The sequence below is a fragment of the Clavelina lepadiformis genome, chromosome 9 (genome assembly GCF_947623445.1).
Source record: "Clavelina lepadiformis chromosome 9, kaClaLepa1.1, whole genome shotgun sequence".
NCBI classification, from domain to species: domain Eukaryota; kingdom Metazoa; phylum Chordata; class Ascidiacea; order Aplousobranchia; family Clavelinidae; genus Clavelina; species Clavelina lepadiformis.
The window spans coordinates 3,762,210-3,775,393 of NC_135248.1; the positions used below are offsets into that span (position 1 = coordinate 3,762,210).

Sequence of the window (13,184 nt, forward strand, 5' to 3'; positions counted from 1 at the left end):
TCCCATGCAATGAACTGAGTTATAAATGAGTTATAATGAGCTGGCACATTCCTCAAATAAAGCCCGGCCATTCCTGCATGGCCCTCGCTACGTTTTACGACCTTTATATCTCGCTTATGTACCTCATGCAACTAATGCAAACCCATCCAGCTAGCTCATAACAACCTTTTTGTTTATAACTTATTTGCATTACATTTGGTACTTGTGCAATATAAAAAGCCATCAGCCCATCACTGTCTAAAAGGTTTCAGACCTGTGTAACGGAGCATCGAATTCCATCAAGCTATTCAATTTCTGTGGACGTTACAATCAAATGTTTGTTTTAGGTGCTAAAACCTGCAAGTTGATAAGAAATTGCAGTCGGAATTCATTATTTTTGTTTTTGACATTTTACTTATTTAACGATAAAAAGCTACACAGATTTAGCTTGTATAATTCTGCGTGTTTTCGTCTGAACAAGGTGACTGTGACAGCAGCAAAGAATGACTTGCTGCAAAAGAAGCTTGCTGTTGAACTCCTGTTTAGTGTTAGTTTTACTTTATTCTCAAGCGGTAGTTTCAGTCAATTCCGCAAAAGAAAAATTTTCATCCACCGATGAAGATGATGAAGTAGTTTCAATGTCTGGTTATTCTAAACGAAAAGATAAACGTGACGTTTCTGCGACATTGTATACAATTGATGCACAGTAAGCGCAGTATAGCCTACATTGTAGGACTAAAGCATAGGTATATAGCCTACTTAAAATAAAATAGGTATGCGTAACCTACTGCATAACTAAAAAACGTTTCTGGAAGCAATTTGTGACTTGTCTTTTAATTACGTATCGTATATTTATTGGATCTTTTGGTTGAAAATTAATAAGAAATGGTAGGCTATAACATTCATATCGTATATTTAAAAGGAACGTTTTGCAGGCCAAGGATGTACACCGATGGAGGACATTTGTTTTTCCAGACCGGAAGTAGTTACAACATCTCGTTTGTGACAACCGGTCAAGGAAGAATTAATTTGAACCAGGTGGACTTAATCAACCTCATGTCGCAGGTATAAGATTAAATTACTTCTGATTAATGATCATCGAATTCTAATATTTAATTAATTTTTTGATTTATTTAAGTTTGGTTTTCACTCGCGTCGAGCAACCCGATCTTTGAAGCTTCAACTGAGTTGATAGCTTAAAATTACCTCCACCTTCACGTGCCAGTGTTTATAGCAAATAGCGCAAGGAGATATGTTACGAGATATGAATAAACCAAATTATCGATTCTACGGAGCAAAATAACTTATTTGAAAACAGCAATACAACGGCAATTTCTATGCCATAAGTATTAAAATGGATAAGAAATTTCTATATTATTGCTCATATATCTATAGCAACATTAGCAAGCATACTTCTTATGTTTTGCTTTAACAAGGTTAGCACCATTCTTTTCGCTCCCCACAATCCGTGGCGAAAATAAGCGATGCAATACTTTCATTATTTTTGTACTCTGAATATACAGTTTTGGTGTTTAAAAAAACGAGGCCTTGTAACGGGTATTCCCCTACGACGAATTCTTCATATGTAGGTCAACAAAAACCAGGATGACATAGAAGGTCTAATCCAAACTGGTGGTGGAACTTTACCATCAGGCCTTGAACAACAAGTTACTGATAACAAAGATAACATCGCTGGCCTACAAGATCAGATAAACCAGCATAATCAGCGATTAGACGACCTGGATGGCAATGTAAGCTAGCGTAGTAGTTAGTCTAGCACCCTAGCTGGTTTTCAGCCCAGAAATTAATAAGTTATAGGCTACAGTTGGCCTATCATGGCCAGCTACCTGTATTGTGTCGTAATTTAGTTTTTGCAAAACTTAATAGTAAAATTTTAATTGTATAATTTTTTGTTTGTAATTGTACAAACACAGTAAATTTAAGGTATCTTAAAAGATAGTGTGAATGTTATTGTTTATTCATACGTGTAGTAAGAACATGTAGTACACCTTTTTTGCCCTACTGGAAAGCTTGCTTTCAGTGCGCCGGATAAATGCACCAATAAACTAGATGCAAAATTCGTGCCACACCCATTTAACACACCCATGTAAGACAACCATTTAACACTTCCAACATAGAATATGTGGCAAAACGACCTTTTCATTGAGATTTTATTGTACAAAACAAGTCTTGTTGGCTATCTGTTGTTTATTTATTTTATAAATTCTTAGGTGGGCAATTTGCAAATTGACGTCAAGAACATATTGGATGTAAGTAAATTTTCTCTATTAACTTTACAATTGTGAAAGATTTTTGTGAAATTTATGCATTACATTTATGAGATTAAGATTTTAATCTTAGTAGTAACGTGCATTCATCATTATAGGACCTTTCCAAAGATGACTGTGTTACAAATCCTTGCCAACATGGCGGCACCTGCATTGACTTGTTTAATTCCTATCTCTGCCAGTGTGTCTCTCAGTGGGAGGTACCCTATAAATTATGGTTATTGAATTTATTGTTTGACTGTAATTTTGCGTAACCTGTAAAATTTGTGCAGGGTCCAACCTGTGCATCTGATGTTAATGAGTGCTCCTCTTTTGCTTCTGTTGGATGGGGGTGCCAAAATGGTGCTACCTGTGTAAATTTGCAAGGTGATTTCAGGTATAACTTACTCTTAGCATGATTGTCTTGAGTTGTTATGTCTTGTTTTCTGAGATTGGTTTGTTGATCAAAAATGAATGATTGTTGTTACATCCTCACCCTTGAAGCTATCAAATACCATAAACTATTGTGAAAAAGTTTAAATTTTCATTTTTCTTTGTAAGTTTTTTGTATACGTGATGAAGTCGTGTATGTAAAGTAACCGGTATATATTTAGTGGAATAATTTTTTTATGTTGCAGATGTGATTGTCCTGCAGAATTCTTTGGTCGCTTCTGCACTTCAAAATGGGATGATTGCTCAGATGGTAACAGTAAATGTCAGCATGGCATTTGTGTTGACAGTGCCAGAGATCAACCAAATGTGCCAAACTACACCTGTGTCTGTGAGGTCTGTGATCCTGCCTAAAATATGATTGATTTATGAAACGACGATACCTGATGCTTATCTTTTAAATGAGTGGTTATGAGAGAGAATAGTTTTGGGCGCAACTAACTCAAGTTTGTTGCTTTTAAATATGTAGGATGGTTGGCAGCCATCTGCTTCCGAAAGTGATCCTTCGTGCAGTCAAGATGTGGACGAATGCTTGGAGAAACCATGTTCAAAAAATCCTGAAGTGGCTTGTTATAATACACCAGGATCCTACACATGTGGACCATGCCCTAATGGTAATGAACTTATGAACTTTTGAAACAAGTTGCATTCCATTCATTTTACTAGACTAATTGCAGTGCGAATTTATTTCCACTAAAAGCAGCTTTATAAAAAGTACTTCAACCTGTCCTACTTTACTGGAAACAGTTATATATACTTCGAATCAATTTATAAATCAAATACATCCAGGCTACATTGGTAATGGCTGGGCATGTACGGATATTGACGAATGTGCAACAAACAATGGTGGTTGTTCAATCTCCCCACCTGTGACCTGCATAAATACCCCGGGTTCATCGTCCTGTGGTTCTTGTCCTTCAGGTAATCACCAGCTCTGCCATTGTTTAAGTAATATTATAATGTTTTATATTATGTCATGTTAAGTGTTGTACCGCAACCTAAAGCATATTTGAAGTAGCTGTGGCCATTTTCTATTCACCAGCCATTGTACATACTTGTTTGATTAAACAAAAGGAATGTTTATATGTTTTACAGTAGAAACATTTGTTGATTAACAATAAATGCAAAATTATATTATGTCAATATTAGGAATATTAATTTTGATTGTTATGTCACACATCACAGGTTACATTGGAGATGGGAAAATTTGCACAGCCCAGGAAGCATGTTCTGTAAACAATGGGGGGTGCCACCCAATTGCCACTTGTACTCCAAACCCAGGTATGAAAGTTATCTGTATTAAAGTTATCTGACCAGGTTTTTAGTTTTATTAGGGATAATAATTAACTTTACATTTACTTTGTTAGTAACATTTTACAAGGATGTGTTGTTGACTTTTATTAAATGTGTTGTTTATGATAACTTATCGTTTCAAATTATATGGGGTACATTTAGCTATTGGACCATCTTACGTTACCTGCAGTTGTCCCAATGGCTACACTGGTAATGGTGTGGGACCAAATGGTTGTACTTTAATACCAACTGATTGCACTGGTTTCTGTCAGAACGGGCAATGTTTGGTAAGTAAAAAATGAAATATGTCCGCATTATTATTACTCAAATTTAAAATAGTTATTTTTAAATTTTGGATATATTCAATCAGAATTTTACAAAAGCATTGACTCTGTTTCAGATTAAATAGAGCACATACATGTTATTGAATGTTATACAACAAGCGTTATACAATCACAAAGATGTTTGGTTACATAACAAAACAATAAAAATTGTAGTGAAATTTGTGTTCTTTGTAAATTGTTTGCATAGTGGAATAACTAGTGTAATATAGTACCAGGAATTGGAGTATATGATCATTTAAAAAATGCATTTTTTATTTGATGGTGCTAGACTTTGACCAAACACAAAATTTCACCCATTACAAATCTATTACACTATATTGATATAACCTTTAACTCCTATAACAATGATCTAAATTTATTTTCTCACGACTATTAAATATTGTCAAAAACTTATTGGTATTTAAAGCTAAACAAAGCAAATTTTTCTCTCAATTTCATTAGGGTTTTTGATCTTGCACTTGCTATAAAGAAATTACTAACTTTTGCGTAAATTGCTCTAAAAATGACTCTAGTAGATATGATTTGAAGCTTTTTCATGTGCATTCAGGATGACGGCACAGGAACGCAATACTGCTCCTGTGATCCGGGATGGTCAGGACCATATTGTGATATCAACATCGATGAATGTGCGAGTTCTCCTTGCCAGAATGGTGGCACCTGCAATGATGGAATAAACGGCTACTCCTGCACATGCCCCAACAATTTCGGAGGCGTGAACTGTCAGACAGATCAGTCAGGTTAGTTGAATAAATATAATGTGGCGGACATGATTTTAAAATTTGCTTGTCCCATATACATGATAAACATAATTACACATTTTCTAACATGTACTGTAAAAGTTCTTATTTCAATATTTGATTCATTTATTGTTTGTTGACGAATTTTTAACCATATGAAAGGTTATTGTTCAGCTAGTATTATTATTACTTACATACTTTTGACAAACTTTTATACAGAATAAATGCCATTGTTCAAAACTAATAAAGTATTCGAGAATGGCATTTATTCATGTATTTCTTTGAACACATTATTTTGTGCAGTTGTTCTGGGACATTTGGTAAACAATTTAGAGCGCATTTTTTTGAAAGTTGTTTATCTGCAAACAAATCCAAAGTTTTATGGCTTGCAGCTTTTCTTTATGTTTTTGCAATAAAGTTGCATTAAAACTGACATAAAGCATACAGTTTACTGGTTTTGTCAGCAGATCAAAGGGTTTGATTGTATGATATTTCTTACAACAATTTGAAATCTTATTACTTTACATTATAATGGTCTTGTTTAATATTTTTTAACGTAATTATGATCACATTTCTGCATGACCAATGGTTGTTATTTTGTCTGTTTTAAACAAGACTTGTACTGAAGATGATTAATAATTACTAATTTAATAAATCGACATGTATAATAATATAATTTGATGGCTATATTAGGATGTGGAGCATATTATCGCCAAGATTCTGGATCTTTCAGTTTTCCGACGGTACCCGGCCAAAACTATCCCAACGGGGCCAACTGTGCTTGGGTTATTGAAGTTTCACTAGGAAAGGTATAAAAGGTTCTATGCAAATGTTCTACAATAATTAAATTATGCATATATCATGTATTTAATTCAAGATAGAAGTTTTTTGTTAATCTGCAGCTTAACCATTTAATGCTAGTGCGTTTTTAGGTCATCCAAGTTACATTTCCTCTTTTTGAAATTGAATCTGCCACCGACTGCGTGGCAGATTTTCTTCAAATTCATGATGGAAATTCTGCATCAGCCCATCAAATTGGTAAAATAACAATTTTTATAAAACAAAAAATGAAAACTTTAGAACATCCTAAAGCGATTGAACAACAAACAACAACAACAAACTTTAAAGAAATTCAATTAGAACTTCAGTGCAACACATTTGTTTAATGACACTTTTCTTCTACACTGGCACATCCTTTACCAGCCTTATTGTCTCATTAAAATATAGCAAAATTAAAAGCTGAACGAGCCCATTTATTAATGTCCAGTTATCTGAAGTTGTTGTCACCGATATGTGGTTAGCAACCAGCATTTTGCCACCTGTTGAAGTTTATTTAATAGTTGTGTATATTAACAGGCAAATACTGTGGGACAACAAAACCTGGTGATCCTTTGGTATCGACTCACAATTTACTCTATTTTTGGTTCGTATCAAATTCGCAAAACAACGCCAAAGGTTTCCAGGTTGTTTGGCAGACTCGAGAACCAGGTACTACATTTAAATTAAGATTTGCTGATCACCATGTTGCTTCCTATGTTACTAATATCCAATTTTGCACGTAACACTGTAGAGTACATTGCTAGTATATAATTATAGATGTATCAATTGTTTTTTCTATTCTTATAGTGAATTTATAACTAATTGTTTTCCATTATTTACATCATCATTTATATGTATAGCCACAGTGAAACTATACCTATCATAAATATACCTGAACCATTTCATCCATATACCATTTCCTTATTCATTTACTTGCAAATATGGTTGAAATTTTGGTTAACACCACTAACACCACGGTCGATGTAGAGTGCGGTGGTGACATCAGTGGGCAGACGTACGGCGACATTTCATCACCTGGTTATCCAGGTGATTACCCAGCAAATAGGGATTGTTTCTGGACGATTCAGGTTGCACCAGGGAATGTTATTCAGCTCTTATTTGGTACTCTGGCATTAGAAACCCACGAAAACTGCACATACGATTATTTAGAGGTACTTTCAGAACATTTGCTCTGCTGATTTTTATATAAATGGTTGATTTTTGTTCCACCGTCTTAAAGACTATCTTATTATTTTAATAACATTATTAAAGTAATGACATTATATCTTACCATATTATAATCCACAATCAAGTAAAATCATATAACGTTTAAAAATAATCAAACTACACTGTACCTGAATTTTATCTACCGGTATTTAAGCCAAGACCAAGTCATTTTGCAAAAATATACATTGATTCTGCTCGATGACATTCGTTGTCGTCAGTATGTTATTTACCGTTTATATATTTTTGTTAGGTTCGAAATGGCTTGTTTGAAAGTGACGCCGTCCTGGGGAAATTTTGCAGCACACAGACTCCTCCACCTCTTCTGTCCACGGCACCAGCTGTTTGGATCCATTTCCACTCTGATCCTTATGTCAGTGATACAGGCTTTCATATTGTCTGGAGTAGTCAGCCTGGTGGGTGGTAATAAAACAAAGTGCATTTTGTCCATTTGGTTTAAATTTGAAAAACTGTTAGAACGTTTTCAAGGTTGTTAACAGCAGAACAATCTTCAGTTATTTTGTACAGGACATATTTTATAATTCTGTTCAAAAATCAACTGTTATTATTTTGATAAAGCTTTGTGTAAGCATCATTATACCGAATGCTGTAAGCAATTAGGAAATCTTTTTACAGTGGATATCACAGGTTGTGGTGGATACTTCCCTGATGATGAAGGCATTATCATTTCTCCCAACTGGCCTAATCCTTATGAAAACAACCAGGTTTATACGTTAGAATGTTTCGTAATAATTCAAACCTATTTTTTAGGCATTATACTTTTTCAAACAAATCTACTGCCACTGAAGTAAAACATATTTTAATAATACAGGAATGTTTTTGGCAAATCCATGTTGGTGATACTGGACAGATCCTTTTGAATTTTACAAACATGGATATTGAAGATCATGAGAATTGCGCATGGGATTATGTTGAGGTATTAGGACCACAATATACAACTCTTAAAAGTAAACGATAGCAGCGGTGTTTTTGGAATTTCATGTTTCTTCATTTGCTACAATTGTCAAGATTATTTTTTCTGTCGGTAATTCCTGTAGTTTTACTAGAAGAAATAATTTTTCGTTTTAGGTACGAGACGGTTCGGATGAAACTGCTCTTCTAGTCGGAAGATACTGTGGTCAACAGCTACCTCCTTCCTTTACATCAACTTCCAATGATCTGTGGATGAAATTGCGATCCGATGAAGCACAGGCAGGAAGTGGATTTAGAGCAACGTACACAGTGTCGTGTGGAGGAACATACACATGTATGTACAATTGTACATTGCACAACTTTTTGCCCTGCCGTAGTTACAGTGCAATGATTTGTCAATTACAATGTCAATATAACTTGCCTTATCCTAATTACAATATGGAAATAGATATTGCACGTTAATTTGCCCTTTTCTAATATTGCTGCTTTACATTTTCAAAATGAAGGTTATATTTTGTTAACTATGTATATTATACATATAACTAATGGTATATGAAATATTGGTAGATTGTCCTGGATTTTTTTCCCTCAAGTCATCACTAACATGATGTTGACATCATTGTACAACTTGTAGAATATTTGTTTAAAACGATGTTACGCTCTCCTCTTTTATTTTCCTTTTCTAGCTGAAACTGGCGTTCTAGTTTCACCATACTATCCAATGCGCTACCCTGACAATAAGCACTGCTACTATACAATCAGACAAGTTCCTGGGAACGTCATCACTTTGACCTTTGTCGATTTTTCGATCGAACATGAAGCGGATTGCAACTTTGATTATATAGAGGTGATTTATTTAGTAAGAATATGACCGGTACTAATGCCGCATAACCTTTACAACTGCCCGCATATACATCTGAGTGATACAAGTTATGAAAATGATAAGACATAACTAAAATTTATATAACATCATTTTCATAACAAAGGTACAAACGATATTTTATTTTTAAATGTATGTTTGTGTGTCATTACTGTCATCATTGTCTTGCTTTTTAAAAGTTGTACTCCCCAGGTAAGAGATGGGGCTGGTGGTGATTCTCCATTATTAGCCAGACTGTGTGGGGATAGTGTTCCCGTACCCGTCATGAGCACACAGAACTATATGTGGGTTCATTTTGCGACTGATCCATTTGTTGGTGGTACCGGTTTCAAAGCAACATACGTTACAGAATTCACAGGTGACTTCCATCTACCAAAGTTTTCATCAAAATATTGACTTTTCATAGTTTTTGCACTTTACAATTTCGTTTACACAAAATAAAACTTTGAGCAAAAATTTCTGAAAATCTATATTGTGACATGTAGCTGAAATTCATCAATACAAGGTAATCGTTTAAACCTAATTTAATTTGAATATTTTACTTATGTTTTAAATATATTTGTGAAGGGTGCGGTGGCGTCTATACAGACCCAATTGGGTCGTTGCAGAGCCCTGGTCACCCAAGTCCTTACCCACATGGGGCAAATTGCACTTACTACATCGCCGTGGACCCAGCTTTTATAATCAACCTCCAGTTTATTGCATTTTCCCTACAAGAGACTGAGAACGGTCAGTGCAAGGATTACGTTGAAATATTCGATGGCCCGGATGTAAACGCCGATTCGCTTGGAAGGTGCCGAACTCTTACTCTTACAATGCTGTGTTAAGCAGTGTGGAGTTGTTTTGCTTTGACTTTGTAACTAACTTGTCTGCGATTATCGTTTTCCAAGTAATTTGCTTTGTCATTGCACTAAGAAACGTCTATACCCGACTTAACTCCAAGTAAACGAAAATTTTGTGCCAACTTTTTTATTCAATTTCGTGTTTCTAGGTTTTGTGGCTCAGTCCTACCGCCTGCCACTGTGAGCAATTCCTACCAAATCACGTTATTTTTCTCGGCAGACGATAGCATCAATTCAGATGGATTTGCCGCCGCTTATTCTACAATTAATGCCAGCACATGTAAGCATACTTTACCGTGCCTCGTCTTTGAGCTTTATTGGCGTTGTTTTAGTTTTTGTAATATCCATAGCCCTAAGAACGATAGTACTGTTTAAGTACATCAACAACTCGCACATAAACGGAACTACATCCTTTATCGTCAAAGCATTTTTGTTTTAGCTTGCGGTGAGCGACTGACTGGAAATCAAGGCCTTGTAACGTCACCAAATTACCCCAACAACTATTACGATATGAGAACCTGCATATGGACGCTAACCGTGGACTCTACGATGCAAATACAAGTAAGATTATCAAGAAAATATTTTTTGTGCTAGGCCTTTGGCTTTTTTGTTTATATTTTTAAATAATTATTAAAGTAAGAAAATGCTCGTTGCTCAACAAAATCACGTATTTTTCAGGTCAATTTTTCAGACTTCATGTTGGAAGGACCTAATGCCGAAGGTGCCTGTGTTTACGACTATCTGGATATTAGGTGATGATAGACTCTTGAAATGCATACAATAAAAACTTATTTTCTAAGGGAAGCTCTAGAAGTCTAGATCCTATAGCGCCTTGATAACTGTACTCTGTGTAACTATAAAGTAAGCGAGGCATGTTGTTCCACTAGTACTACTAGTACCTTGATTAAATCGTTGCTGCCGCCCCACAAAAGTTCTCAGCAATAGTACGTTGAATTGTTTATTTTTTGTTGTTTATTTGAATTATACGTTTTAGAAACGGAGGTTACGATGATTCGGTGTTAATCGGCACTTTCTGTGGTTCGAATAGTCCAGGCTCGTTCACGACTCATAGCAACCAACTTTACATGAAATTCTCGACAGATCAATTAGCAAACGATCGGGGCTTTTTCATGGAATACGACGGAAGTCTCACCGGTAAGTATTGTATACACAACATCTGTTGCAATAAAATGTTAAGGGACTTTGTTATAACTAACTTACGAATAACGACTAGGTTATATGCCAAAAGTTTTGTTTATTAAGTTAAAAAATTGTTGTCGTTGCTGTTGTTATAAATAAGTTGTTGCTTTGTGATTTAGGCTGTGGAGGAACTCTTACATCAGCAGATGGTTATTTCCAATCACCTAACTATCCATACCCTTACAACCACAATGCCGAATGCTTTTGGCTTATTAAGGTGTCCGAAGGCTCGGCAATTCGTCTGACGTTCACCACCTTTGACATCGAAACTCACGGCTACTGCGAGTTCGATTACGTTGAGGTGAGTTTAAGATTATGTCCGAAAGCACTCTCCGCTGTTTGATATGTATAGCTGTAGTGTTCAGATAACTATTTGTCATCTTCTACGGTGAAATGTTGATTAACGGTACAACGAATCCCGGAAAACTGTGAACAGTCAATCTAATTGACCAAGATCAGTTAATTAGATAGGTCTAGGTTTTCAAAATTTAGTAACATTCCGCCATATCTTTTGCTAGTTATGTAAAAAGTAACCTTCTTACATCATAAAAATTAGGTCTATGATGGTCCGACCCTTGGGTATCCGTCTTTAGGACGACAATGCGGGTCCAGACTGCCCCCACCGTACGAAAGTAGCGACAACACCATGTTGGTTCAGTTTCGAACCGACCAATACACAGCCGGGTCAGGATTTGTGGCTCAATACCACGTTGGTGAGTTTATGTAATGACAAGCGTCATAGATAATGGGTTATACACAACTTGTGTGAATCAAATGATACACAGCTGAATTAGCTATTTTACTTGTCGCCTGTTGTTGTTATATAATGGGTGGGTTTTTTAGTGTTAAAAAGTTGTCTTAGAGTTTTGTTTTGTTAAACCTATTAATTATAATTAACTATGCAATAAAAAAAGTTCAGAAGCAGCGGCTACTAATAGCATTACTCTTAGCAAATGATGTTATTTTAACTTTACCAACACTTTATAAGCAATGATAAATATAATGTTTTTTTATCAAATATTACTGACTTCATGCAAAGAAACATCATAGGAACAATTAACTGTGTTATTTAGAATGCACGCGGACAATCAGCACAAAGACATCAGGCTACATCCAATCCCTGGACTTTCCCAAAAATTATCCTCCTAACCGCGACTGCGCTTGGACAGTACAGGGAACAAAAGGAAACGTAATCAACGTGACTTTTACCTTCTTTTCGATGGAGACATGCAACGACTGTTCCTGCGACTATGTACAGGTACACAAGCGACTAGCGTCGTCTGATCGAAATAGAGATCCTATAGCCTAGGTGCACAAATGTCCACATAAGCAATTGTATAGTGGATGTCTTTGGTATAATACATTTAATTTTGGGTTGGTTTTTTACATTTTTCATTTATATAATAGAACTGAGATTGCTTCGTGTTCCGCTTTCAAGCAATCTACGCGATATATGATGTATAGATATAGCGTGGTTATGCTCAGAACTATGCTTACAACCCCTTCACGCAACCGACTTAATTGCGTGTATCAATGATTAATACTTTATAAGTTAGGTTGATTAGGTCTTTGAATGGCTGTATTTACAGTTGTATGATGGAGACGACGTTCATACGAGCCCTGATCTAGGGAGATACTGCACCGCAGCACCCGCGTTTATGCGCACCACTGCTGATAAGTTAACCGTGGTGTTTCACACCGATCCATACTTTCAAGCGCCCGGCTTCGAAATATTATGGGCCATTGACGGGTGAGATGCTGATGCTTTTATGTGTACAAAGTATTTGTTAACGCCATAAATTCTATCTCCTTATAACATGTGATGAATTTTATTACCACTTATTAACCCGGGTTGTTTATGCCTTTTATATTTAGGCCTGTATTATGACTATATTTTCATATTTCTTTAACCCTATTTTCACTAGGTGTGGCTTCTCCTGCACACAGTCACAGCAAAACGTTGCGTACAGTTGCATTGTTTGCTCTAGAAACTTGAAATTTGGTGACTTTTCCTAAAAAATGTTCAGCTATCTGTCCATGTTTGTTAGATAAAGTTGGATTTTGTAATTTTTGCGATATTGTCATATTTTCATAATTTTGCTCTCTCTCCGCATTGAAGCGTGTTGTTTTCGTTTACTCATTTACGCACCACTAACTCGACTAACTATTCTCTTGCGTTCTCTTCTCGCGGTCAGCTGGTTTTCCGCACAGCAACA

At 35.7% G+C, this 13,184-nt stretch overlaps 2 protein-coding genes across 2 annotated transcripts in view; one reads left to right on the forward strand and one right to left on the reverse strand.

Moving 5' to 3' along the window:
* LOC143470175 (tubulin beta chain-like) overlaps positions 1-13,184 on the reverse strand; it is a 74,592-nt gene that overhangs the window by 51,787 nt on the left and 9,621 nt on the right. The gene's annotated exons all lie outside the window — the stretch shown is intronic.
* The window catches only part of LOC143470173 (cubilin-like), a 34,543-nt gene continuing 21,769 nt past the window's right edge, over positions 411-13,184 (forward strand). The window contains exons 1-31 of the mRNA XM_076968120.1: positions 411-685; positions 915-1,044; positions 1,569-1,730; positions 2,211-2,249; positions 2,366-2,467; positions 2,540-2,643; positions 2,885-3,032; positions 3,166-3,310; positions 3,486-3,617; positions 3,882-3,977; positions 4,152-4,276; positions 4,881-5,070; positions 5,764-5,879; positions 6,003-6,108; positions 6,427-6,558; positions 6,877-7,061; positions 7,367-7,529; positions 7,750-7,838; positions 7,946-8,050; positions 8,203-8,380; positions 8,733-8,893; positions 9,119-9,284; positions 9,494-9,719; positions 9,918-10,048; positions 10,208-10,329; positions 10,447-10,520; positions 10,763-10,923; positions 11,088-11,269; positions 11,525-11,681; positions 12,042-12,226; positions 12,558-12,718. Coding sequence (XP_076824235.1) covers positions 483-685; positions 915-1,044; positions 1,569-1,730; positions 2,211-2,249; positions 2,366-2,467; positions 2,540-2,643; positions 2,885-3,032; positions 3,166-3,310; positions 3,486-3,617; positions 3,882-3,977; positions 4,152-4,276; positions 4,881-5,070; positions 5,764-5,879; positions 6,003-6,108; positions 6,427-6,558; positions 6,877-7,061; positions 7,367-7,529; positions 7,750-7,838; positions 7,946-8,050; positions 8,203-8,380; positions 8,733-8,893; positions 9,119-9,284; positions 9,494-9,719; positions 9,918-10,048; positions 10,208-10,329; positions 10,447-10,520; positions 10,763-10,923; positions 11,088-11,269; positions 11,525-11,681; positions 12,042-12,226; positions 12,558-12,718 — 4,376 coding nt within the window. The 5' untranslated portion in view covers positions 411-482. The remainder of the gene's footprint in view (positions 686-914; positions 1,045-1,568; positions 1,731-2,210; positions 2,250-2,365; positions 2,468-2,539; positions 2,644-2,884; positions 3,033-3,165; positions 3,311-3,485; positions 3,618-3,881; positions 3,978-4,151; positions 4,277-4,880; positions 5,071-5,763; positions 5,880-6,002; positions 6,109-6,426; positions 6,559-6,876; positions 7,062-7,366; positions 7,530-7,749; positions 7,839-7,945; positions 8,051-8,202; positions 8,381-8,732; positions 8,894-9,118; positions 9,285-9,493; positions 9,720-9,917; positions 10,049-10,207; positions 10,330-10,446; positions 10,521-10,762; positions 10,924-11,087; positions 11,270-11,524; positions 11,682-12,041; positions 12,227-12,557; positions 12,719-13,184) is intronic.